Genomic DNA, 27,998 nt, shown 5'->3' with positions numbered 1-27,998 from the left:
TGATTCCTTTAGTAGATGCTTGCAAGGGACGAAGTTGAAGAGAAGAAACTTTTAATTTCAGAAAGGGGTCAGGGAGTGAAAGAAGATAAAGGTGTCGAGAAACTAAAAAGATAGAGAAGATTCATTCAGTTTCACAAAATGAAAAGTGATGTGACATGCAGAGGTGAGTCTAATTTTAACCGCATTGATTTTGGAGATGAGAAATTACAATTTTTTTTAAGAATAAGAATAAAAGTGTACCAAAGTTTGAAAGAGAGACTAAATATAAAATCTTATGATAATTGAGGGATTAAAAACATATTTAACCCTATTTTTTACAACATCAAAATAAGTATATATAAGTATATTTTAGAGGTACAGAGGGTAACTAAAAAAGCTCAACAAAAAATGCAAATCTGTTGTCTCTCTGAATTTGCACTACAATACAAATTGACAACCTCATTAGGATATCATGCGAGTGGAATAATCCAACATTAAAATATCTTATACAAAGGTAGCAGTCGATAAACTCGCGAAAATGAGATAAAAGATAACATAAAACCTCAGCTTTATGTTTAGTACATTCCAAAAATAAACAGAATTGGATGTGATATTAGAAAGTGATAGATTTGCACTCCGCTTTCATCAAAAGTGAAAAAAAATAAACTCCATTATGTTTTGTCTGGCTAGTGCCCTTTCTCTATATTAGTTATTAACAAAATATAATACAAAGAAATTTTAGAGGAAACTATATACTGCTTTGCCTTTTCAACACAAGCACAAACCTATGTTATTCTCTCATTCTTTATGAACTATTGATTCCTTAGTGACTCACTTTCAGATATTAGATCGATTGTCGTAGGTGAACCTGTTGCAGAAGTAGCTGTAGAAATTGAATTAGTGGGTGTGTGCTGTCCTTGAACCTCTTGAGAAGGTTGCATCAGATTTGTATCAGAAGCCTTCTCCTTTGAAGCATTCATGTTAACTTTTATCCTGCATTTGCAATAACTCAATTTAATATGCTTCTTTCAATAAGCTAACAATGATCTATTGTTTGTTACTCACTAAACCAAATACAAAGAACACATAATGTCAGCCAGTAACAAATTGATCAAACTAAACTGGTGTGCATCAGATGAGAAATAAGAGGAATCCGATCGAGAGCTTACTTGTTATGGATATTGACGTATTCATCAGTTTCATCCAATATCTCCTCCTGAAATACACAAAGATTTAATGAAGATGAATCAACCCATACAGCTAAATTGAAAGGCAATAGAAGCAAAACTGCAACTTAACAAGAATAGTAAATATGAAGCTCTTAAGGCTCTAGCAACAAAACTGCCCATTCTAGCAGTTTGAAACATCTTCATGTAACAGGGAAATAGTCCAGCAGAATTCAAATCATGTAGTTCCTTCTTCAATAACTATCTAAAAAATAGCACTTAATCATCCATACTGAGTGGAAACAAGGAGGAACCACTGATGGCTAATTGTGCATCGGCAGAAGATAATTAAAGGTGAATATAGGGGTGAAAAAGCTAAAAAGAATATCAAAACAAATATACAGGATTAAATACTTTGGAGCACAAACTGCCAATTCTAAATGCACTAAAGCATCTAACCTGAAGAAGCTCTTCGATGACATCCTCCATTGTAATAACACCAACAACTACTTCATTGGGTGGAAATACTGGCAGGGGCGCATTATCAAGGTCCAGGATGCAATATGAACACCCTCTATGTCGCTTTTTAAAAGCAGGAGTTGCTGGTGGACTTTTCTTTGCTTGTTGAGAACCATCAATCTTAGTAACAGTAGCCAAAGTATCACCTGACTCCAATTTATAACCTAAATATGCAGCCACAGTGAGGTATAAAAAGGTAGTCACTAAGAGTTTCACTTGAGACCGCAAAGGATCATAATACTAAAGAATACAATTGAGAATATATTTAAACATACAGAAAGAAAACCACAAAATTGTGAAGTAAAAAACCATATGGTTCTGAAAATAACCTTCAGAGAAGGAAACACATATCGAACACAAATGACAATTTCTAGGTATAAAAGCTTCCTCAAATAACCAGGAAGGTAACAGGAGGATTAATGACACTTTCAAAGGAACTAAAGTACAGTTTACCATATCCTGCTTTAAGAGTTCAACAAATTGCAAACCACACATAATATTTCGAAAGCACGTACTCACCAAAGAAACTGAAATTTATTCTACATTTATTTAAATCTCTACCTTTATCCAAGGGTGCATTCTCTCCCTTGTTCTTATAGTTGTCCCTGAGGTCATGCTGTTCTCCATCTTTAACCTTTTTTGGGGCCTCGTTTTTACTGTTCAGATCCTTATACACTACTGCAATATGACTATGACCCTTCTGAAATTCGTTCAAAATATCATACAGAGGCATGTTCTCTGAAACACTGCAGGATGAAGAAACAATGACTACCTTGTAATGGCAAGCATCAACCATACACATGCGATCTAGTTAGTATGTAAGGACAATGTATCTCATCTCATGTGTGAAAAAGGATTACCGAGGAATTTTTCTGATGACCATTTTTCTTAGAGGAACTGCAGCCTTTGAATCAACCATAAAGAGATTTTTCACCTGCGCATAAAAGTGAACCGAAGATTAACTAACAAAGAATGAGTGGCATAATCGTGCATATCCGGTGGGCTAAGGCTAATGTTTTTGTTATCGTTAAGCGACATAATAGCGGATGAAAGTGCAGGGTTTGCTCTTTTTTACCATTTCTCCCGCAATCAATCTATTTTATTCCGGAATCATTTGACAGTAAAGTTCTATTATATATCAGTTACACCACAATCTATTACCACGTATAACATAAACAATAATCATAATCAGGTCTGTAGAAGATCTCAGTCAAGCTTTTTCATTCATTTGGTCGTAAAACTGCGTAAAGATCAGATTTACATATTTCTCATGCATTTTACCCGAACTACCATTATAACAGTAAAGGAAAAAAATTAGTATAATAGTATGATATTGTTACCATTTGAGGTAGCCAAAAAGCACCAACTTATAAAACCAAACAAATAAGTGAAACTTGACTCAATAATATTCACCAGAATATCAAGTCATCCAATATGATTACAAGAGTTATAACAAACATTAATTATGGACGTTATCAACTAGCCATCTATAATCCTGTGCATCTATTTACAAAATCTGAAACGGAAGAAAATCAGATAAATTACCAGAACAAGTCCAATAATATTAGTTTTCTCTCCTGCATAAACTGGAACTCTACTATGACCAATTGTCATTATCGAATTCAGTGTCTCCCTTCAGTGCAAACACAAAGGACATGATTAGAACAAAAGAAGACATGAGAATAGTGGAGAGAACATAAAGAATTCACAAACCCACAAATTTAGAGTTGCATCCAGATCAAGGGAAAATGCCTTTGATATGGGAGTCATGGCATCTTTTGCAGTCTTTTCTGTCAACTCGAGTGCCCCAGTAATGATGGTCGTTTCGTCATGAGTTAAATCTCCTCCTTTACCGGCCTAGAAAAGAAAACAATCGAGTATCCATGTTACACGAGAGCACAAAACAGTATGAGACTGAAATAACTTGGACATATTATAAATTTGAAACCAACGCTCAAAATATTATACAAGCACGTCTTGAAGCATTCAAATGAATATAAGGGCAAAAGTTTTATAAATCCTCCAAAACTTGGATCTCCAAATTTGCAATTATATATATTAAACACAAACACCTCATTTCCATGAAAGTTCACAAAAGTCTTGAGCTCTGCCCTCTTCAAAAGGGCAGCATGTCCTTTACCCAACATCCAATCAAGAACCTGAAAACATAACAACCTCCATCAGAATTTTCTTTTAATACAGTAATCTACAGTTTTTGACATGCATATCCCCTTTCAGATATATTCTAGTGTGAAATAGCGTGATTGGTTTCCCATTTTAGATGTGTTTTTCAGAAACTTAAAATTACAGCTTTCGCTTCTCAACTGTGATTCCCTATTTCAAACTTCTCACCAACAGCTTGCAGTGGTAGCAATCCATAAGCATACCTTGCTGATTGGATAAGAAACCGGGTAGAAAACAAGAAGAAGAACACGAACAAATGGAGCCAGCGTTGCTCCAACTGTCAATCCATATCTTGTGCAAATTGCCTGCGGCAATATCTGCACAAATCATAGAACACGGAACCTCATTCAACAAAACAGTCCAACTTCGATTATCCATATGACACGAATCAATAATTACCTCTCCAAACATGAGGATGAGAGTGACCGAAATCAAGACTGCAGCAGCAGGATGCACCAGCGAATCAAGAAAAATGGGAAGAGCCTAAAAATAGAAACATTAAAATCAATAATAATAATAATATTAATTATTATTATTATTATTATTATTATTATTATATTACTCTTATTAGTTATTTATTATTATCATTACTATTATTATCATTATCATAAAGAAAGGTTAAATTGGTTAATTGACAATACCTCCATGGCTAAGGAGTTTCCAATCAGAAGCGTGCAAAGCAGAAGATGCTGATTCTTAACCACTGGATAAATTTTCGCTGCAAAGAAATAAGAAAAAACGATGAGTACGAAGCAGTGATACTAAATTAGAATTGTGCAGGAAAAGGGGACGGTACGAACAAGCGTGAATTCGATCCTGAGGACGGCCAGATTTCATGAGAACTTCGAGGTCGACGAGTCCCAGAGACATGAGTCCGAGAGTGAGACCAGCCATTAGGCCCGCGAAGCAGACCAATCCTACGATCACCAACACGTACAATGAGAACTTTGTCCCGCAGCACGGTATCTCCGCCGCCATCTCTCTGAGAAGACACTCTCTCTCACACACACACACACACTACAAAGAGAGCACTGCACAACGCAAAGGTTGTTGGCGTTCTCGTATTTTAAGGTCAGAGGTTAGGCGATGCTGATGTGATCAGCTTTTTCCTTCACTGTTTTGCGGTTTCGGGAGTTGTTGTGTTTCTTACATCAGAATAATGTGTCTGCGTATGCGTATGTACATGGTATAAAAATAATAATAATAAATGGTAATAATGATGAAAATACCTAATTCCTTTCTTTATTCTTACAGTGCTGGTTGACTGGTTTTCCCAATTCAAAGGCTGACTCGTGTCACTTTTCTTCTGCTTTTACTTTCTTTTCTTCCACATAGTTTTTTTCTTCTTTTATTGGTAATTGCTTTTATGTCTTCTCTCGAAAACTTAATTTTCGACCCTAAAACCTAAAGTGGAAAAACATAAATGAACAAGTCACTTGAACAAGTATCTGTAGTGACATTTATTGTGATGAGATTAACCAAAGATATACACAAAAATAGATAGAAAGGTGTAACAATTATTAGAAGGAAGGACCACCACAACGGTGGAGGAATTTAAAAGTCCACAAATTATAATTTTTTAAAGAGTTAAATATGTTTTTAATCCCTAAATTATTGGTCGTTTGTGGTTTTCGTCCCTCTTTCAAAATAAGGTACAATTTGATTCTCATTCTTTTCGAAACTTTCGTTTTAGTCCTCGGAATTTTGGTTTTATTCCTCATTTGTTGCTAAATGAGGACCAAATTTTTAAACAGTTTTCGAGGATTAAAACGAACGTTTCGAAAAGAATAAGGACCAAATTGTACCTTACTCTGAAACAGGACGAAAACCAGAAACGACCAATAGTTTAGGGACTAAAAACATATTTAACCCTTTTTTAAAATAAGTAATAATAACTTAAAATTAAAATATAATGCCATAAATTATAACAATAGTTTTTTAATATAAGATTTATTGTAATATACAAATATCAGTCATGTAGAGGAAATTTTAGAATAAGGTATTTTTGAAAAGAACATGGAAAAAAAATTTAATTCATCTGAAAGACTTTGGCTAAAATAATAATATTTTTTATTAACTAAAACATTTAGACATTTTTTTTAATTTGTTTTATCTTATTTCTGCAAATGATTGTAAAAAGTTATCCACACTTTGGTCAGAGATATAAGCATCAATTAATTATCTTATTACTGATTAGTGGTTATCACTCTTCCCACGTGTTAAGCACTTCATTAATCTGTCTCTCCATAAAACAAAGGGCAATCTTAATGGTGTTGTTTTATAATTAATTCTGAAGTTGTATTTTAATAGTGTATATTTTTTATTCTTTTTTGAATGTGGTTCAAAATTCTTTTCATGAATTAAGAAAATGTAAATTTAGTTGACTTTTATGGAAATTTGTTTTCACTGTTTGGTTGAATATGAAGCCAAAATATATGATTAAATATTAAGTAAATATTAAACTGTGCAGTTGAAAAAACAAATATTAAAATTTAAGTCTACTTTTTCTAAGAGTCTTAAATATTCAAGTAGTTAAAATTTTATCTTTGATAATCTTTTACTACTGTTTGATCGAATAAAGATGCTATACGTAAAAAGTACTATGTATTCAAGTTAGTGATTGTGTGATAGTAATAAATGTAATTAATTATTTGAATATCAAATTTGTATTTATAAATTTTGAGATAAAGTTTTTATTAGTATTAATTTATTTATAATCAAAGATCTAAAATATAATTATTTTTTATGTTAACTTTGTTAGTAATTCGACCAATTATTTCACTAATCAATTTATGTGAGACCATAAATTGTTAACGGTTGAATTAATAATTGACAAAAAATTTCCAGTCATGAAAAAGAGAATGATACATCATAGTTATTACTTTTTTATCACAAGCTTTATTTCGTGGAGTTTTTTTTAATAATTATAAATAGTTAAAATAAAATAGGTATCTGTATTATCATGTAGCACGTTATTATCATTCTAACTTCGAAAACCTTTGAATAGAACACAATATCTTTTTTTTCCTCTTATATTGGACATAGGTATCTGGTTATTTCACAAACACATGCAATCTATTAATTGACACTCATTATCAATTCAAATCAAGACTATTTCAAAAAGGTCAAGAATGGGGTCCTCATATTCAATGCATAACAGTTTTTAAGTTAATTTATAACTAGATAATAGTATTTTTATTTTTGAATTTCCATTAAATATTTTTTTATCATGAAAAAAAAGAAATTTATCTTCTGCTAAATAAAAAAGTTAAATTTGATACTTGACACAAACGCCACACACAGAGAGGAGTCTTTAACAATGCATAATTATTTAAAAAAATCTCTGACGGTGTTAATTATTACAGAAAATTATGTAAGAATTACGACATTTAATTACTTCCTAGAATACTAAAATGGAAAATAAATACAAACAGTGGGCACATAGTTTGATCTTTTTAATAATTGAGACGCGAGTCTGTGATTAAGCAAAAGAAGAAAATTAGAAGTCAATAAAATATTAATATTTTTTATCAGTTAGGAAGATTTTACAGTTATTTTTATACTGTAACCTGGATAATATTCCTGCAAAATGGTTCTCTTGGATACGCATTTCTTGGCTTCTGCGTCTTAGTTCTTACATTAAAATATTTGAATGAGATGGAAGGACGGTTTTGCCCATCAGTTTTGTGCATTCATTTTTCCTTTTAGCCAAATTAAAAATTTCCAACTTGTGTACATAGATTCAGGAATTAATTTTAGGAACATGTCTAAACTAATTCTGAAAATAGTTTTTGTTTCGGGAGAAGCCTCTTAATCAAACCACTCCAAGTTGTCTTGAAAATCAAACAGGCTCCTTAGTGATCCTTTATCGTCCTAGTTATTTATTCGCTCTTCCTCCTCTTTGTCTAAATTGTGTGAAAGGATACCTGTCAACGCTCAAGTTAGTAATATAACCGGACAGTTAGCAAGTAATGTATATGATGTGCATCGTCCCTCTAAAGTCATACCTGAGACCTTTATTTATACTAATTGATGATGGACCTTTACCTTTCGCTGACCTAATGATGGCTCAATCACATCTTAATCTACATTAGGGACTTAATGAGTCATTACTAGTTGGTGCAGCCTAGGTGAACAACCATGGGAGGACATCCAGAGAGGTTGGTATGGGAGGACCGTACAAAAAGACGACCATGTGGAAGGACCGTACGACCATAGAGAGGACGGTACGGTTTAGTTTTAACATTAATGACATCAGATATAATAAAGTACGATTATTGGACATGATAAAAAAATATTTTCTTTAGTTGAAGCTTAAGAAAAATGTTTTTTTTTAATTTTATTCAGTTGAAGTTTTATTTTTAAAAAATGTTTTAAATGATGAAAAAAAAATATTTAAAGTGTATTTAACCTTAATTTTTAAATGATGAAGATTTGTATATGGTAAGATCACATAGTTGTGTCTTTCGTTTAGTTTAAAATAACAGTTAATAGATGAAATAAAATTGTATTAATGATAAAAAATGGAAATGGAATAATTTTGGGGTGATTTAATTGGCATATATTGAATATTCGTTTTATGATTCCCACGTGAGTCGAGAATGGATGCAAAAGAACTTGTCCCTAACCTAACAAGCTCATAGTGAGTTGGATGAGTGAATATATTGATTCATTCTATAGCACAGAGTAGCTTAGTGAATAGATGCAACAAACCTAATAACACTAATACAAGTTGACTTAGCTGATAGCAAAAGTTGTACTGTATAAAGAACTTCAAGCTGGATAATTCTTTCTCCCTATGTAGGGAGGTTTTTGCATTTATGCGCTTAGCTTACCAAAATAAGCAAACGACTTTATAACATTTTTGAAAGAGATACTTTATAACAACATTCTTATTCATGTACGGATAATGAGCACTAGAAGAGTGATTTTTTATGTGAGATTCATGGTAAAGAGAATATGAGTGATACTTAGTAAAGTCTAACATCCAAAAATAATACGAAGAATGAAATAACAACAACAATAATAATATACTATACAAATGAAAAGTTAATTTAAGATTTGTAGGACAATTTAATAAATTTATTATGTACAGGGAATTGTGTATCATTGAAGAATTTATAGTTATTCACAGAAATATAGATTTGCTGTCTCATATACAACATATTATTTTTTTATTGGATGACTCACAAAAGTGGTATTAGAACCTATAGTTCTTCTTGAGTACCATTTCAGACGACTAATCTATGAATGAAAAAAAATACGAGGATTTCTCATATCGAAAATAAGTGATACCAATGTAACAGGTAAATCCTAGATTAAATGAATATAAGACAGTTGAACACCAATAAATCTTAATTTGCTATGATGCCGTGAAGTTTTACCTTTTAATATGTGATTATAATATTAGCGTGATGCCTAAAACTTGAATTTGATGACACCTACCTTGGGCTTTAGCCGGTATAGAAATTGATCCCTAATATATAAATTTAAAATAAATAAAGTTATATATTTTGATTCGAATTTTTTCAGTATATTTGTATATAAGTATGGCTTAAGTTTTAATTATTTATAAAAAAGAAATAAATATTTAAACATTTTAAAAATAAAACTCACATAAAAAATGTCACAAACAAAATAAATGTCGTGCCGACAATGCCTATTAACGCACGAAGACGTGACCTTCTGGCTCAACAAATACAGCTCTTGCATTGTCTTAGGTAGTATAGGTATCTTGCATGCGGTTAAGTTTGAAAAAAAATATATTTTTTGATTACATCAGTTGACAATTTATTCTGAAGGATGTTTTAGTCATTAGAAAAAGTGAAGTTTTTACACTATTAAAAGAAAGAGAGTGATTGAAAAGTGAAATAGTAAATATAAAGTGAGTATAAAAATATTATCTTAAATAAATTTCAGTATACGAAGAAATTAGTCCGGGAGTCTTACTTAAAAAGGAATTATAAATGGAAGATGAAAGTGGTGATAATTAAAGCATAAATGAATGGATAGGTTGAATAGTTATTTTGTTGTTATCCAAGTTGAGGCAGGCACATGTGGCAGTGGTCGTAATTAGTGGGAACCACAGAATGTCACTTTTGCGTTTGAAAAATGACAGGCGAGGGAGAGAAAGGGTCGGGTTATGCAGTTGTGGTAGTCGTGGACTGCATTCTTACCTTGCCTTTCACTAAACCAAGAAGCTGAGGCATCCCTTATTGTGTGTGGTTCTCTTTTCCTTATCTCTACCCCCAAAATCTTTAAACTTCGCTATATATAAATAAAATGCATTATCTTCTTCACAAGCTCCTCTTAATCCCTTGTTTTTGTGTAACACGCAAGAACCATGTCAGATAAAGTGAATGGGTTGCCCGAGGACCAAGCGTGGCAAGAGCTGAAGCTTCCAGACTTGCTCAACAGTGATGCTGTAAGAGAAATCCATGCAACGATTGAAAAAGAATGGGATTTCCTTAAGAGGTCAGCTTGCCAAACTGCTGCGGGAAGGGCTCTGTGGAAACATGCCATCCATGATCCACTCGCTGATTTACTGGCAGGGGAGACTTACTTGAGAAACCTCCATGAAAAGATCAAGAACGACCGCCTCAACAATGCTCGTGAAATTTCTGGAGTCATTCTTGCAGTACGAACCCTCTGGTTTGATTCTAGGCTAGAAGATGCCCTCAATTCCCCAACTGCCAGAGCAGCTCAGGTTGTTCTCCTTGGCGCAGGTTTGTCCACATCAGCCATTCATTTAATTTTGTCTTCTTAACAGCTTTCATCGCTTTTTTTTTTTTTTTATTAATATTGGTAGCCGTAACTGATCAGTTAACTAGCAGGTTAACTCAGAATAAGTAATTAATTATGTTGGTCAAATGTGACTGTGCGAGTTTATTGCCTCTCAGAAAATAATAGCATTAGGCTAAAAGAACGTTTGAGTGAAACTACCAACGCCCTCAAGATCACGTTACAAGATATATAAAGGACACCTCCTTGATTTTGGCAAACCAATTCTTATATCATTACTAACATTTTTTTGGACCACAGTCTATCTAGCCATCAGCTAAACATAATCAATGACATCACAATCCAGTGCATCTGTCCATATTCTTCAGAAATTAGATGTAACTGTCCATGCCTATAGCATTATATTTACCCTAGCAGTTATATATACTCGTAACTTTTTGGTACAAAAACTATATATTGATAAAGTTGGAAGTTTTAATGTAGGAATGGACACGAGAGCATATCGTTTGAGTTGCTTGAAGGACAGTGATGTGTATGAGGTGGACTTTTCAGGAGTGTTGGATGTAAAGACCACTATTTTACAAGCGGCTGCGGACTCAGCGTACGACTCGCAACATATTATGTCCAAAGCCAAATCCTTAACCAGAGTAGCAGCCGACATAAGAGAAAATGACTGGATGGAAAAGCTTGAGACTGCGGGATACATACCTCAAAAGAGCACTGTTTGGATTCTAGAAGGTATCATCTACTACCTCACCCAATCCCAAGCCATGCAAGTGCTGAGAATTTTGGCTAACAAATGCGCGTTAGCACACACAGTCCTTTTAGCAGACTTCATGAATAAGCCATCAACCACTCTATCCAATTCAGTCTTCCAATTTTACAGCGATTGGCCAGACCATCTATTGCCATCCCTAGGGTTCACTAATGTAAAACTTTCACAAATTGGAGACCCAGATGCCCATTTTGGTCTCTTAAATGATCCATTAAATCTCTTCAACAGGCTCCTCAGTTTGCCCAGATCGCTACAAACCAATCCAGACGATGGAAAGCCATGCTGCCGATTGTACTTGGTGGAAGCTTCTGGTTCACCTGATCAAAATGTTTCACATAATGGACCAAACACTCAGTCTTGATATGTATAACCCTGTCCCAGATTCACGTCCAATAATCTTGTGGAGATGTATCCTCATTAATTGTATTGTACAATTAGCACATGGGAAGTAGGTATCACATTTTTATTTGCAAATTCGCCCAACAATTGTTGGCCCATATATGACGTCGCTCCTATAATTTATGTTCTACGCAGTCGGCGACCCAGGTAAATTAATTCTGCCTTTTTTTTCTCTTTCCAGTTCTTGTTGGAAGAATTCAACTCTCTTCTAGGCGTAAAATGATGAAAATATTGCTGGTAAATAAATAATGCAGTTATTAATATCCATATTTGGTATTACTATTTAGCAAATACACCCAGTCAATTACTCCAGCCCCAAATCAAAATCCGATTTTTCACTCAACAAAATTGAAACAACAAATAAATAATGTTCAGAGCAATTTTTTTTTTTAAATAAAAAACTGACAATCATTTTAATTCTAAAATTCAATTGTTATATTTTATTCATCACATTTCTAACTGTTTTTTAGTATCATAAAAAAACAATGCCTACTACATATGTTGTGATATTACCTGATTATAAATAAATAAAAGTAAACTCTGAAAGAAATTATCACCAAATGAGTTATGTGAAGTAGATGTCTACTATTGTCTTGATTTGGCAGTTTCCAAGATATGGGGGAGGCGGGTTGTCCCATTTAGAAAAAAGCATTTATTACTTTTCTCCATTCAGTTTGAAGGTACACAAAAATCTTCAGCAACCACAACCTCTCCCTCATTAAAATAGCAGTCTCTTTCAAGAAGGCAGATACGCATCTTGTATTTTGTATCTTGGATTGGAGGAGAGTATCTATAAACTGATGACAACTGGACAGAAAACATCAAAAAGAAAAAGAAATGACTCAACAGAGAATATAGCACATTTTCTCTAAATAACGTACCATTACAGAAAGATAGCATCGATCAGCAAACAATACTTCCAGCTAAAATCACAATATATCATTTAAAATATTGTAACATTTAGAATCCTAATTGGAGTGATAACCGTTCCCGTATCGTATGAATTTATTTGATCCTTTGTTTAGAGCAGGACATTCCCTTCACAGTTCCAAACAAAAAGGGAAACAGCCATAGTTTAAGATGTAAATCGCTCATATTTTTTTGGCTGATTTTAAGAAATAATTTCAGAACATCCTAGCAAATGCATATTCAGTATGTCAAATTATGAACACATCCCGTAATATCAAAACGATAAAGCTATTAAGAGCATGCGTATTTCCTCTATAAAACGATTCAGAGGATTGAATGCATTGAAAAAGAATATCATATGATTATTGACAGAGTGCTTACAGATTTCAGATTGAGAAAACAAATAAGTATTTTAAAGTACGGCAAAATCATATTTTGGTATTCTCGGTAGTCAGCAAACCGGTGATACCAGAAAATTGGTTATTACACCAATAAGCTCCCTGAAAAACAAGTGAACGTTTTAGCAAAGGCATAAACCCAAAGCCTAGTTCAGACAGTACGGTGGTGAAACAGTTTAGAGTCAAAACAAGATTCAGGTCTATTTGTTGATGAAATTATACACTACCATTTTTCGTTTTGAAAGTGCAATCTGTTAAAGAAGCTTAAAACTATAGATACGGCCAACCTTTTTCGTTATGGTAGATAGTAACTAAAAAAATTTTAAAAAAAAATCAAAGGAAAGTAAGCACTTAGAAAAAGACAGAAGCACATACTTGCGTGATTTTTTAAGGATCAACTTTCCACATCAAAAAAAGTAGGATAGGCTATTCTTTACAGTTAGGTTTCAACTTTCAAGGCAATCCGTAATTCCCTGCTCAAATTTGTCGAGATCAGATATGGTATCTGATACAGCATCCGCTATCTTTTCTCTGGGGGAAAAAGAAGGATTTTAGGCACAATCCATTGATACAATAATCAGGTGATAAGCACCCGAATAATAAAATTAAAACAAGCAACAATAACTTTGAAAGATAAACCTCCGTCTCTTTAATACTTGAAGAGGCTAGAAAAAAAAAAGAAACCAAAACTGACAGCAAATCATGAAGAAAATATATATATATATATATATATATATATATATATATATATATAGCAACACTATTATAATTTAATCCAAAATAGATAGATCCTTGCAAGCATTAATAAAGAACCAGTTAAAGAGATTTTATAATTTTATACAAACAAATAGATAGATCCTTCCAAACATTAATAAACAAACAGTTAAAGAGAGGCAATAAAAGTCCAGTGAAAACTTTGGATGAAGCCCCTTTCAATCAATTGCAATAATATATTATCTGAGTTGTTCAAAACAGAAGAATAAATCTTAAGAAAGATCCACAAATAAATCAAACCTATGGTTCGGAACATTGCAGCAGCTTAACTACTGCTTTTCAGAAACCAAGCACTTCTCAAACAATTCCTAGTTCTCATTTTTTGTACACAAAGCCAATAAAAAAATATAAATTAGGCTTAACATGAAATAAATTGTAACAAAAAGTAAAGTGAAGATTATTCATTAGTAATCAATACTAAGATTCTGGGGGTGGGCTTGCAATGAACTAGGTTCAATTCTTCACAAATAGCATAGAGAATTTCTTGAAATAAAAAATCTCCCTAAAAGATATTCCTGCAAGCAACTACTACAGCAAATATACCTATCTGATGCAAGTTGAATGTTGGTTTCACTTGCCATCCCACTGATAGTGGCGAAAGATCTGCATTTTTAAGAAGCAATGTGGTAAAAAATATTCCCCTTTAGATGTAATCAAATTAGGTAAACATCATGGATTTTGATCTCAAAGGAATATTAACATGGAGGACAAAAGAAGTGTGTAAAACAATGCTTCTGGAAGAAGACATAACAAATTGGAGAGACAAGGACCATTGAGACACTTGGGACTCAAAGGTTCTGATATCATACAAAACTTATTCTCCTAAAACCTTGAGCTAATAGGTGAAGGTTCGTGAATGTCTGTTACATTTCTATCAGTTATCATGACACAACAAAGCCTCTTAATAATATTCATAACTGAAAGTATGAATCTATGACCATTTACACAAAAACAGTCTCTTTTACAAGCACGATAAAGCTAGAATGCTAGAATGCCCAGTAAATAATCCCCTAGAAATTAAATAATTAATAAATATTATAAGAGAATTTTACGAGCCACAAGTTGGTGCAGTAAACTACAGCACACCAATGCTGGAAATTGGATACCTTATAAGATTATCTAGCAAAGCTTCAGCTTTCAACTTTACAGGATCCTTATTTCCAAGCAACGAAGCAGCGTTCTTCACAATTAACCGAAATGTGCACACCTGCGCAAAAAAAGGGACAGTGTAGGCTAATTATGTCTCTGTCCAAATGATTCTTGTACTTGAGCTAGCATGCTTGTTTGGGGATAGGGACCACAAACAAAATAAAATTCCCAGAGGAGAAGAACAGGGATGGAAATAATAGTGAGGCTTTGGTGGGAGAAGAAAGAAGAAATAATTTTAACCTATTGCTGTTCATCTCTTTCCTTATCTACTCTCTATTTCTCTTCAACCCTCTCCTTATCTACTCTCTATTTTTCTTCAACCAAACGCCTTTAATTTATACGTTAGTTGTCATCTCTTTCTACTCCACCAACTATTTTCATCCTATCCATTTCTATCCTTCACCAAACAATATTAAAGTCCCCTTTCAACAGTATAAAATAATGCTAAAAGAAATGTCCTGTATTGCACAAGAAACCTATCACTGATAATTTGATTTTACAATATAAATATATTAACACCGGCAATCAATGAAATAATATTCTAGATATGATTTTAAAATAGAAAAAAAAAACAGTATATTTACTGATAGCATAAATTTTTTTAAATTATAACTGATTAACATGCATGATAAGCATTTACTTTTAGATAATTGCTCTAAAAATAATATTAAATAGGATATTTTACTGGTGGATAATAATGCATGCCTATGAAACTTTTTAAATGAGAAGGGAATACCAAACTTCATATTAGCCATTCGTGATTGGATAAATATAATATGGGGAATATGTGGTTTTAGTCTCTGTGTTTTTTCAATCTCAAGCATTACTTTGTTCTCTATGCTTTCAAATTGATAGATCGGTCCACCACCAACATCTTAAAATAAGTGAAAACTATGAGATATAATTTCTCAATTTAAAAGTTAAGGATTAAAACCACGTTTTACAAAAAAAGAAAAAAAAAACAAAATCACATTTTTCCAGTAAATTATTTTATTTACAAAAATCGAGTGATCGGTAATTTGAATTTGAAAACATTTTGATAATTGACACTCAATTACCGTCGTTGATTACTATTTTTCTATTATGCCATCGAAACCCTAATAATCAGTGAAACATGCGAGGCATTTGAATTATGCAAGCCATTAGAAGGCGAACACAAACCTCTACTCCGCTCTTGGCTTGGAAAGTGACGAAAGAATTCCGGTCCTGTGGTACGCAGTCCCTAGCAGCAGATATAAACAGCTGCTGAATCTGCTCCAAATCCTCATCCGTATAAGCAGCGTCGGTTTTCGCTGCAAATGGAACCAAATCGAAACCTGGTCAAGCTAAGAAGCATTGCAAGCGAGAAGAGGGAAAAAAACGTACTGAGCGTGAGATAGGCAGAGCGAAGGATTTGGCGGGAAGCATCCACGGGGGCCAACAGGAACTTGGAGGCCTTCCGTTTTTGCTCTTTCAGCCAATTCTTCGGTCCTGCTGCACAACAATTTCAAGAATTAGGGTTTTCGCGAATGCGACGAGAAGCAGCGAATGTAGCTGGGGAAGTAAGTAGAAGAAGAGTGGTGCCTACAGATGCCAAATTCAATGGCGGAGGCAGGTGGAGAGAGAGCGAGGAAGGACAGCAGAGCGATGTCTCTGCGAGAGAGAACAGAGGAAGGGGAAACGGTGCATTTTGGAGGGAGTGTAGCGCGCGCCGTGACAGTGGATAAAAGTACGCCAGAAAAAGAAGAAATAGGGGAAACGACAGTTGGCAATGGCATTGTTTTTGCTCACTTGTTTCCAGGTCGAATTGTTTCTTCTTTCTTACTCTGCACAATTTTCATACCAACCTATAAGGGGAAATTAATATTTTTTTTTTCTTTGCGATATAATAAACATATATATCTAGGGAAAGTGTTACTTGTCATATTCTAACCCATTTTAATGATTTTTTTTAATTTAGTATATTTTACTCTCTTTTCTCTGTTTGATTTAATTTTTTTTAAGATAATTTGTTATATTTAAATATTTGATATTTGCCAAAAGACTTTTTTTAGAGGTAATTTATACTTCTATACCATTATATAAATAAAAATAGTCAATTATACATTTTTTAAAATTTATTTTTATTAAATAATCAGTTTTAAATTTAATTATTTTCAAACTAAAATAACTATCTATAATAAACTATTACCTACAAAATAAATATAATTTACATATAATAAATATAAAAAAAATATTTATATTTACTATTATAATTATAATTTTATTATTTTTTATCATAAATAAAACATCAACACGTGTTTTTACTAGTTTAATAATAAAAAATTTAACTAAAATGATTAAAATAATAAAAAATATTAAATTAAGAAAAATAAATTAATTTAAACTTTTTATTTAATAATTTATAGGAATGTCGATAACTCTGGTCCACACAAATGAATTAAGATGTAAAAGAATGACTACAAAGTTTTGTTGCCTAGTATACGAACTACCTAGTATAAACAAATGAAAATAAAAATACATATAAATATTGTAATAATAATTTTATTATGATGTTTTACATATGTATTCCATTTATTAAGTCTATCATTGATAATAAAATAAAAAAATTAACAATTATATCAAATAAATTAAATAAGTATATTAAAATTAAATCGTTCGTAAGCATAAAAAAATTATAGTAATTAATTATCAATTTCATTAACTTTAAAAGAATTATTTTTCATCCATTTCTTTGATGCTTGAAAAAATTTTCATTTTTCATATAGTTATAATCTTTCCCATTTCTATTTTATTAATTTGAAGATCGACAATGACAAAATTTAAATAAAAATGATATAATAAAGATATGATTAATTTTAAAGATTTTATTATTCTAAAAATATCATACCATCTTTTACACTTTTAACCAATAAATGATTACATTTGGGAATAATGAGGCGAAGAAATAACAAAACAACTAAAATAAAAGAAAATTGTGTGACTTATTGATTGGGATATAATAGATTTTTTTTATTACGGTTTACATAAACTAACCCGTTCTATTATGTTAGTGACATAAATGACCCGTGAATGATGTAAGATAAACTTAAACGGATTAATAAGAGTTAAAATGAATCGAAGAAATAAAAAGACAAATAAAACAAAAGAAAATTATGTGACTCAGTGATTAAAATATAATGTATTTTTTTATTACCGGTTATATAAACTAACTAATTGTATCATGTCACGGACATGATAAAACCCTGAATAATGCATGACAAATTTAAACCGATTAAAAAGAGTTAAAATTTTCATTATTCTTTTACTTAACCGAAGGCAAATCAACCATCCATATAATTTATTATAAATATTATGTTATATAGATTTTTTAACCGAACACTTTTCAGGATGATCACCTACGCTGACCGTTCAAGTTATTTATTTAGGTTGACCACCCAAACTTTCATCCTTTACGCCTTGTTCACTTGATTGGATTTGAGGGAGAGTAATTGAGGGGATTTGAGAGGATTTGAAAATAAATTTTTTTGTTGATTATTTGAGTGAATTTGGAGGTAAATGAGATTTGATTTGGAAGTAAATTTTTTTAATCTGTCACGTCAATCAAATCCTACACTAATTCTCACAAACTTTACTTCCAAATTCATTCTCACTTACCTCCAAATTGACTCAAATAAACAACAAAAAAATTTATTTTCAAATTCTCTCAAATCCCCTCAATTACTCTCCCTCAAATCCACTCAAGTGAACAAGGCCTTAAGGATTAGTTGTTTTACGCCAAATTACTCTAGGTCGTATTCACTGTGACCTAAAAGTATAATCAAATTATCTATGATAATAATTCATTAAACTCTAATAGAAATTAAGATGTAATTGAGTTCTCATTAAAACAACAAAAGGTAAGATCATCACAATTATTATAAATAAATGTCTAAAGTATAACTTAAGAGAAATGATATACATTATATGCATCATTTGTTGTGTTAATAGTTATATCATTGACTTGAGTGTCTTTGAGAGGTAATCAGTAACACAGTTTCGTTTCGACAAGAAGAAGAAAGAGCCAGCAATATAATTTGGATCTCATTAGCGAGTCCATATGATAAAATAACTTGAAGTGCTTTGAATAATAGACTTGAACCCGTATCTAAAATAAATATTATACTTTTATAAACAAAAGTTACAATTTATTGTAATTTATTTTCATACAACATTTTTATAAGTTTAAACCGTTGAAATATAATTTATTTTTCAAACAACAGTTTCATCTTCAAAAATAAATATAAAAACCTATCAAATAAAATAATTAAAAGTAATCTAATAATCCTGGCTTAAAATATATCCAACCAATAAAGAATACTAATTAGCAGCTTTAGTTAGTTAAAGAATTAATTTTTTGATCAGTGATTACTGGAGAATACATGAAAAGCAATAAGGAATTTTGAATCACTGGTTAGCATGTAGGCAGTAATGAAATAGATAGATTCCGTGACATTCACGTGGGGATAAAGTTTGTGGTGTTAAGTTAACGGATGGAAGGTGGAAATGTGAGAAAAAGAAAGAAAGGTTGAGAAAAAAAAGGATGGCACCATCATCATCATCATCTGATTCTGATCCTTTCTGCGTATTGACTAACTATTGAGTATGGGAAATGAAAACCAACCCAAAAAAAATTGTGGCCGGGCGCTACTTATCCACGCCAGAGCCAGAAATCAGCAGAAATTTACAAAACCAAAAAACTCCCAGCACCAGCACGCTCCCTCCCTTTTCTTCCACGTGGCATGCCACCATCCATCGTCTCAATTCTCTCTCTCCCTCGTTTATTTTACTTCCACCAACGTACCATTACACATCTCGCATTTCCCCACCCAAATTTCCTTTAGTTTATGGCTTCTGTTGCTATTATTCCTCATTATTCCTCAAAGATAGATAGATAGATTGTAATAAAATAGGTGGGAATCGGTTCCTTCACCAAGGCCAATTGATTATTACTGTTTTCTAATCCAAATTTCAGGGTGGGAATAATAGGTTTCGGAGGCATGCTAATTTGGCAAAAGCGGTAAATGCTGGTGGAACTGCATTTCCATTCCAATTTCGAACTTGTTGTTGCATTCGCGTTTGCGCCTCAAACGCTAACTCTTCAGTGCCCGCGGCATCTGATTCCCTCCCATTCGCTCTCTCCACCATGTCCACGCCTATTTAATCCCTGCACGATGCGAATTCCCGAGGGGCGCCTCACCTTTTCTCTCTCCAATCTCTCTCCTCGACTCGCACCTCTTTTGTCTCCTCGCCTTCGCTTCTTTTCTGGAATCTGCGCCAAACGCCCTCACTCCGTCGCCAACGCCACGTCACCAGGTTCGTTGCTTCCTTCCTTTCTCCCTTCTCTTATCCTCTGTTTTGTTTTTCTTTCTCCTCAATAGGATTTCTTGTGCTCTAAGCTTTTTTAATCCAACTAAAACTTAGATAGAACTCGTTGCGAATTGTCCCCTGATTCATTGAAATGGACATGCAATTTGTTGACATTTATTGTAAAACTTCATTAACGACATGAAACTATGGTTTTATTCTCCTTTTCAATTCTGCTGTGCTGTTGACTTGCATACATGGTTAAGCAGATCTTTTGTTGTGAATCATAGAGGTAGTAACTACAGCATTAGGTGTGAAATATGGATTGGAGGGGAATATTCGATACTACTAGCATCTTAGAGGATTACTCTTCTTAATTCGGAAGTTAAATTTATAGGTGTTTCTCGGAGCCTAGCTTGGGGAATTCCTAGAGTTGGAACATAGCCTCGTGCATTGTACCTACGCTATAATTCTTTCAGAAATCACATTCAAGGTAAGATGTTTGAGTTATTTTTCAGGGAAGGGATTATAATTCTTTTCCACGCTTCGTTCAATTAGTTTTTAAACAAAATGTATTTAGAAAATATTGGAACTCATTCTACCGAGCTAATTCTTCTGAAAATAGGCAACGCTATAGTTTCATTATTAATTGCTTAGGATTTTAAGTTTACGAAAAGTGTTTCCTGATCATTTTCATTCTATTATTCTCTGTGCTGGCTTAAATCTATCAGGAGTTAATCCGTTGCATGCTCAATATTCAATGGACGGCAACCATGAAATTGGTGTACATGATTCAGGATTGGTGGGTTCGCCTGGCAGTGATGGCAGAAAACAGCCACGTGTATGGTCATCTCCCGAACATGGATTTAAAACTGAAATAAGCAAGCAGATATTCTGTAATCGATCACTGAATATGAAGAACATCGTTGCTGTGGGATTTGACATGGATTATACTCTGGCACAGTACAAGCCTGAAACTTTTGAATCTCTTGCTTATCAAGGCACAATTAAAAAGCTGGTTTATGATTTGGGATACCCTCGTGAGGTAATCTGTTTGTTTTTTTTCATGCACCAATCATGATGTAAGGGTCTTTGCTGATAAGAAAAAAAATCATGACGTAAGGGTTGGTGTGATAGGTGTATTTTTATGTAGTTTACTAACTTCGTCCAACTTAATTTTGTTCAAGAGTTTTATTGTTTTCACAATCTTTGCTGGTATGATGACACTTACATTCTGTTATATTTGGCTAAAAATATTTTTTATATTTTGCAGTTACTAAATTGGTGTTTTAACTGGAAGTACATGGTCAGAGGCTTGGTTCTTGACAAAAAAAGAGGAAACATATTGAAGGTATAGACTAGATAAATGTTTTCTCGTCACCAATTCCCCCGTTGAAATAGTATATTAACAGATTGCCTTGACTTCTTTCTTTTTGATTGATGGATGAATGTATTCAGATGGATCGCCACAAGTATGTGAAAGTAGCCTATCACGGATTTAGAGAGTTGTCAAAAGAGGATAAAGTTGGAACCTATGGAAATACTTTAATACGTGATTCCTTTGATGAACCGGATTATGCTCTAATTGATACTCTCTTTTCACTTGCGGAGGCCTACTTGTTTGCTCAATTGGTTGATTTCAAGGATTGTAATCCCGGCAAGATTCAAGAGGGTGTTGAGTGAGTCTTATCATTGCTTGCATAAAATTTTATTTTTGAGATTTTTAAATGCTTTCTTATACCAACTAAATATAAGGACTTAAGGCTTTTTTTTCATTCAAACACGATGCAATTTTTTATAGTTATTTAAAAGGAGCTTTGTATTTTATCATTTATGATTGATACACTACTAGGGTTCTTTATGTGTGTGGACATACTTAGAAAACCACACCGTAACGTTTGACGTCAGTTGAGTCCCACAGAGGCGTAAAAGCTTAAAGTAGCCAACTTCCATTTGAACAATAATCTAACCTTACCATTACCTAGTAGGCAGGTGAAGTAAAAGAGTAGTGCTATAATCGGTATAAGGCCATTATCGTCTATTTTTCACTTCAAATATTGAAAATTCATATTTGACCGAGTGGTGATAGTGTCAAACTCAAAAGCAATCTCTCTATGTGTGCCAGAGTAAGTCTCTCCCATATTTTTGCAAAGTGAGGAGCTTTCTTAAATTTGAGTACTTCTTTTTGTTGGAAATATATAATTGGGTTTATTAATGGAGTAATGGATGAGCATTCTATCTATTTGTTTAGAAACCATCAACCAGCCAGTAAATAGCTACTTGTGAGTACATCATGATACATATATAATTTATTTGTTGTTCTTCCAGCTATGCTCGCATGTACAAAGATGTTCGAGCTGCAGTTGATTTGTGTCACCGTGATGGAACATTGAAGCAAATGGTTGCTAAAGAACCAAAAAGGTATGGATATAAAGTTGCTAACCTGTCAAAGTGAGAAATAGACAAACAATTATTATGCTAGCAATAACATACTACACTTTTGCTGCACTACCTGTTTCTTTCTGAAGTTGTGTTCTTAAATTCATATACTATGATTGAATTGTTAATAAATTTCTTTCCTTTTTCATTTTTCTGTTAAATTTCATCCATCAGGTATATTAATGAAGACTCCTCAATAGTGCCCATGCTTGAAATGCTCAGAGACTCTGGTCGTGCAACATTTTTAGTGACAAATAGGTAGTTACGATTTCACCTAGACATTGTTAACAGCTATGAGGAAATTCTATTCTGTGTTTATTAATGATTAATACAACAATTAATTTATGTCTGAAGACATTATAGCATTGTTTTTCTGTAAACTAATCCATGGTGCCGTGTGGGAAAGTCATGTGCAGTGATACTAATTGATATTTGTTGCAAGATTATACTATAAGGATTGAAAGTGTTCTAAAATATGGTGAAGGAATGTGATAGAAAATGCTTTAAAATGGTTTTTTGGAAAAAAACACTAGTTGGTTTCCTTCTATATGAAAATTTTAACTAAGTTTTTTCACTTTCAAATGTGATTCGCAGTTTATGGGACTATACAAACATTGTCATGAATTTCCTCTGTGGATCCAGCATGGAAGATGTCAGTAACAATTTTTTCTGGCTTCAATACTTTGATGTTGTAATCACTGGCAGGTCATGTTCTTCTCCTATCACACGTAATTTGTTATATATATGTTTGCCTTTATTATTTTGCACTGACGTGAATTTCCTCCTATATTATAGTCCTTTTATTTGCGTACTGCTGCACAAATAATGTTTGGGTGAACCAGGGACCTTGCTGATTTTACTTTTGTCCTGGTGCTGTTAATTGAATAGCATTTGGAATTTGTTTTCACCGGACTACACTACATGTCTTCCTCTCTTTTGCTGAACTATATGCATTACTCATTTTATGAACTGGCTAAATATACATTTTTAGACAGTGTTTCACTTTTACAATGTTTTCAATATGAAAAGTTAACTTTTTGCGTCTTACAGCAATCAAATATATTGAAATTTATAGATTTCCGTGCTAACCTGTTCAAGTCTATAATCCTACAGTGCAAAGCCGGGTTTTTTTCATGAGGAAAATCGTGCCAACCTATTTGAGGTTGTGCCTGAGACGGGAATGCTTCTCAATACAGATAATGGCTCTCCCATGCCCCAGGTTAGCACAATTGAATAGCATTTTATTCTTTTGTCAGATCATGTATAAACACCTTTATATCTTTTTATTCAAAGGTGGGTAATACCTCAGCAAGGTTGTTCACAGAAGCAAAGAATCATGCCTGTCCAGTTTTCCAGGTATAATCATTATCGTACCTAAAATAAAAGATCATTTGTCTATATGTTTATGTAAACAATTTATGTTAAAGTTGTTTCTAATAGTCGGGTCTTTATCTAATAAATGTTTTGGCGATCAGAATTTCAGTATCATGTACTGATTGTAAATATCTGTTGTAGGGAGGCAATGTTGCTCATCTTCATAAACTGCTTTCCATTGAATCTAGTTCTCAGGTAATATTTTTTTGGTTCTGGTTTTCCATTTTTAACACACACAAACGGTGGTAAGTTGCATCACGGTTTTCTGGTTTAAGTAGCTGTTTATTTTAAAACAGCTGCTGATTTTGATTCAGGTAATTGATGATTGTCACTAAACTGAAGCTTCCTGTAAAAAATTAAATGCTTTATATGCAGGTTCTCTACGTTGGGGATCATATTTATGGAGATATATTACGCAGCAAAAAGGTTCTTGGTATATCCATCAATCCTCTTAACTATTTTGTTTTAAAAAATTTCCATTTTTAATCGATCTACCTAAAATTTTGGAGAGAAATGTGGTTATGATTGTAGGAGGGGAAATAATAATAACTGGTAATGTAATTGAGAAAGGGGACATTGATGTTTGTTTGTTTATGTGTAGATACCCAATGTTTAGTCGTCCTTATGATATTCACTTTTATTCAATTTAAGTTACTTAAATTTGATTTTGATGCGATTTGTTTAATGAGCAGGATGGAGAACAATGCTTGTAGTCCCAGAACTTGAGAAGGAAGTTAAACTTCTCTGGGAATCTAGGGATACCCGCAAGGTGCTTATTATTATTTTTGTCTATGGGATTAGTTTTACTTTTATGTCAATGCTTTACTGCATAAAAATTAAATTAGAGAAAATTATTGGTTTAAGTCATGTATACAAGAATTTGTGTGGACTTCTGGCATTTTAAACAAAGATTGCATTTGCGTACTTCTCACATGTCAATTTGCATCTAGGAAGATTTTTTCATGAGTAGTTTTTTGCAGGAACTTCAATTCTTGAGGAGTGAGCGTGACCGCATCGAGGATGAAATACATCATTTGAAGTGGTCTCTCAAGTAAGTATAACTCTAGGTATCTCATATAGGTCTCTCCTTATTGTCGGTTTATTTTCTTATGAGTGGTGCACTATTTCAGATTCAAGAATCCAGATGCTGATTCCAAACAGAAGTTATCTTCAGAACTTGATACGTTGGAGGTTTGAGCCTTACAACCATTCCCATTCCATGAATGGAACCCAATTTTACATATTTGATAAGAGGCTTTTTTCATTGGCAGCTTGAGAGAGAGAGAGTGAGATTAAGGCATCAAGAAGCTCAAAGAAAATTACATCAAAGGGTAGGAAGTTCTCCTGTAGTGTTTTTCATTATCTTTAGTCCCCTTTCTTTTTATTAGTCTGTCTGGAACAATTGCAATATATCCAATTTACGCGTTATACAATGTTGGTAATTGGCCATAAAACATTGTAGTTTCACGAGCCATGGGGTCAGCTTATGAAAACTGGTTATCAGAATTCTCGCTTTGCTCATCAGGTAAAATGTGACTTTCTTTGGTGGTTTGTTTTTTCTTCGTAAATCACGATAGTCGTATGATCTCACTGAATGAGGATTCTTCTAATGAACTTGTGTGGTGCAGGTTGAGAGATTTGCTTGCCTGTATACTAGCCAAGTATCTAACCTGGGCTTGTACTCTCCAGACAAGTATTACAGACCTAGTGAAGATTTCATGCAGCATGAATTTGGCATTGTGGCTTATGAGTCACCAGACACTTAAGTCGAGTAATTTGGGGTAGTTTGAGTTTGGAAAGCGAATTCTGCTGTGCCCCGTGTTCAATATTCCGGTTCTCATCTCCCTTCTTTTTCATTGGTCATAGCTCTGGTTAGCAATTCAAAGTGCTACATAATATTTTAAACTTCTATTACACGGGATAAAGAAAAATACCACATTTTAGCATTGTATATTTGTTTTGTCAGGCTCTCTACAAAAAGTAGTTGGTACTACTACGCAGTTGGAATTTACACATTTACACTAATTTAATTTCATCATTTTTTTGGCATATGCCAAATTTTTTATTTGGGCCTTCTTTCGGGGGCCTTGAAAAATGTTTCATCGATCTCAGTTTGTTATGAACGGAGTTTCATCCTTTAATATACATAAAAATGTTATTAAATTTTATGACTGGGCATATTTCATTTTAGTCTTTATACATAAAATCTATCTTTTCTATAAGTATAGAGATTAAGTGAGTAATTAAATGTTGACATAATAATTTATTGTTTTATTATTTAAGTTTTTTCAATTTTCCCTCACTCTTTTTAGAGGATTCAATTTGGTTCTACTTATTTTAAAATAACTCAATACACTCTCCATCCATCAAAATTGTTATGTTACCTAGTGGCTGAAAGGGAAGATGTTTATAATAAATCATATGTTTATGATCCAATTTTAGTATTGAATTTTTGGTTTTTACTCAAAGTAAACTATGGAGAGTCTCTTGAGTAATTGAGAATGTGAGCTCATGCTGAGGGAGAAAAAAAGGCTATTTCTGTATACGTCGAAGATTTAAGTATAAGAAGGTTGATATCAAAACTTTGAAAGCATATTTGCATTATGTTGAACAATGGGAAAACAAAAGTGAGAATGAAGACTCTTTCGTTAATATTCTTACCATATTTTATAAAAGATTTTAAATCATAAATATATAAAGTTATTTTCTTACATTTTGTTTTCCAAACACTCATGTTCACGAAATCACATTCACTTGATTTTAAATAAATAAATTTATCAAAATCCTTTTTAATTAGAATTATTTGCCTACCAGTGCGATGCGAAGGGAAGATTAATAGCTCTATGAACATATGCTGCAGTGGATCCATTCCCATTGGCCAAAGAAAACAATATCTATGTATCGTTGCTTTAGAATATTTTAGTAAAAGAATATAAAAAAAATAATGTAAAGCTTTTTTCATCTATATCTTATCAGTTTGATTTCCTTTTATTAAATTCCTGCACACGTACTGGTGACATGTTACAATAAAGGAAGTTAATAAAAATATCATTCATGTCAAATGCAGAGGGTTGGATTACATAATCAGATGGAAGAAAAACAAAAACATTGCATGACTTGTCATTTGATGGGAATATATAAGAAAAGAGACATCCAACAATAAAATAGGTGCTGGAATAATAGAACTTATCTCATCTCTTATAACTGAATCTTTTATCAACATATCTCTGATGTCAAACTATCATCTCAGACCAGAATACAACAGGCTGGCAGAATTGGACCCATGCATGTGTCTATGCTAATACCTTATGTGATTTGGACTTACAAAAGGTGCTTAGATCCGTCTTTGCAGAAAAGGAAAAAAAAACAGAGTTAAAAAAATTATTTAAGCAACAAACCAAAGTTCACCGATAGCTCCAAGGCATATTCTATCATGAAGACATTCTATCGCAATTAACCAATAACGTTCCCACTACCATGACAATTATCTATGGGTATAAAGATATCTGAAAGCCTTGCTGCCGAACATTTATACGCTTTTCTGCTTATTTTTCTTTTGTCGGAGATTATTCAATTTGATTGTTCCTCACGTTTTCAGTTGATTTACATCTCGAATAAAACCAATTTTATCAATGATTTGATTTCTTTGCAAATGATTATTCCACAACTCACAGAATTGGAATTTCTTTTATCTGGGCCGTTTCTTATTTTAATTCTGCACGAGTAAATGATTATTCCACATAACTCCAATATAGTGTTAATAAAGATAATTTTCTAAAAATTCATAAACCTATAAATTTATTACATAAACTTCTATTATAATTAAAGAAATAAAGAATAAATCTTATATCTTTCATTTTATTTTTG

General features: G+C 32.8%; 3 protein-coding genes across 7 annotated transcripts; 1 reads left to right on the top strand and 2 right to left on the bottom strand.

Moving 5' to 3' along the window:
• Positions 1 to 438: 438 nt before the first annotated feature.
• LOC124840865 (DUF21 domain-containing protein At1g47330-like) lies at positions 439 to 5,000 on the bottom strand. Its single transcript, XM_088100546.1, has 12 exons — positions 4,649 to 5,000; positions 4,490 to 4,566; positions 4,248 to 4,331; positions 4,052 to 4,165; positions 3,737 to 3,823; positions 3,382 to 3,521; positions 3,210 to 3,297; positions 2,525 to 2,598; positions 2,226 to 2,410; positions 1,605 to 1,828; positions 1,149 to 1,195; positions 439 to 972 (listed from the first exon to the last, which is right to left on the bottom strand). Exons 1-12 carry the CDS (start codon positions 4,824 to 4,826, stop codon positions 792 to 794), a joined length of 1,479 nt encoding a protein of 492 aa, XP_087956672.1. The 5' UTR covers positions 4,827 to 5,000; the 3' UTR covers positions 439 to 791.
• Positions 5,001 to 12,264: 7,264 nt separating this feature from the next.
• LOC148191601 (uncharacterized) lies at positions 12,265 to 16,826 on the bottom strand. Of its 4 annotated transcripts, XM_088100597.1 has the most exons (8): positions 16,561 to 16,823; positions 16,359 to 16,466; positions 16,155 to 16,285; positions 14,951 to 15,051; positions 14,388 to 14,447; positions 13,446 to 13,601; positions 13,054 to 13,172; positions 12,265 to 12,570 (listed from the first exon to the last, which is right to left on the bottom strand). In XM_088100597.1, exons 1-6 carry the CDS (start codon positions 16,748 to 16,750, stop codon positions 13,517 to 13,519), a joined length of 675 nt encoding a protein of 224 aa, XP_087956723.1. In that variant the 5' UTR covers positions 16,751 to 16,823; the 3' UTR covers positions 12,265 to 12,570; positions 13,054 to 13,172; positions 13,446 to 13,516. The 4 variants fall into 4 exon arrangements, with proteins under 4 accessions (XP_087956723.1, XP_087956724.1, XP_087956722.1 ...); XM_088100598.1 differs by lacking the exon at positions 13,054 to 13,172 and having other exon boundaries at positions 16,561 to 16,824; XM_088100596.1 differs by lacking the exon at positions 12,265 to 12,570 and having other exon boundaries at positions 12,977 to 13,172.
• A 2,707-nt stretch (positions 16,827 to 19,533) lies between these two features.
• LOC148191600 (uncharacterized) lies at positions 19,534 to 26,302 on the top strand. 2 transcript variants are annotated; one of them, XM_088100841.1, is made up of 18 exons: positions 20,283 to 20,327; positions 20,716 to 20,811; positions 21,050 to 21,363; positions 21,592 to 21,669; positions 21,777 to 21,997; positions 22,647 to 22,739; positions 22,932 to 23,015; positions 23,352 to 23,462; positions 23,871 to 23,976; positions 24,051 to 24,113; positions 24,273 to 24,326; positions 24,507 to 24,564; positions 24,824 to 24,900; positions 25,112 to 25,182; positions 25,262 to 25,322; positions 25,403 to 25,462; positions 25,594 to 25,656; positions 25,760 to 26,302. In XM_088100841.1, exons 3-18 carry the CDS (start codon positions 21,079 to 21,081, stop codon positions 25,895 to 25,897), a joined length of 1,623 nt encoding a protein of 540 aa, XP_087956967.1. In that variant the 5' UTR covers positions 20,283 to 20,327; positions 20,716 to 20,811; positions 21,050 to 21,078; the 3' UTR covers positions 25,898 to 26,302. The 2 variants fall into 2 exon arrangements, with proteins under 2 accessions (XP_087956966.1, XP_087956967.1); XM_088100840.1 differs by lacking the exon at positions 20,716 to 20,811 and having other exon boundaries at positions 19,534 to 20,327.
• The last annotated feature ends 1,696 nt before the right edge of the window (positions 26,303 to 27,998 follow it).

This window comes from Vigna umbellata, chromosome 10 (assembly GCF_029865625.1).
Source record: "Vigna umbellata cultivar VRB3 chromosome 10, Vumbellata_1.0, whole genome shotgun sequence".
NCBI lineage: Eukaryota > Viridiplantae > Streptophyta > Magnoliopsida > Fabales > Fabaceae > Vigna > Vigna umbellata.
The sequence above is the reverse complement of the archived record's forward strand: the minus strand, read 5'-3'. Positions and strand labels throughout refer to the sequence as shown.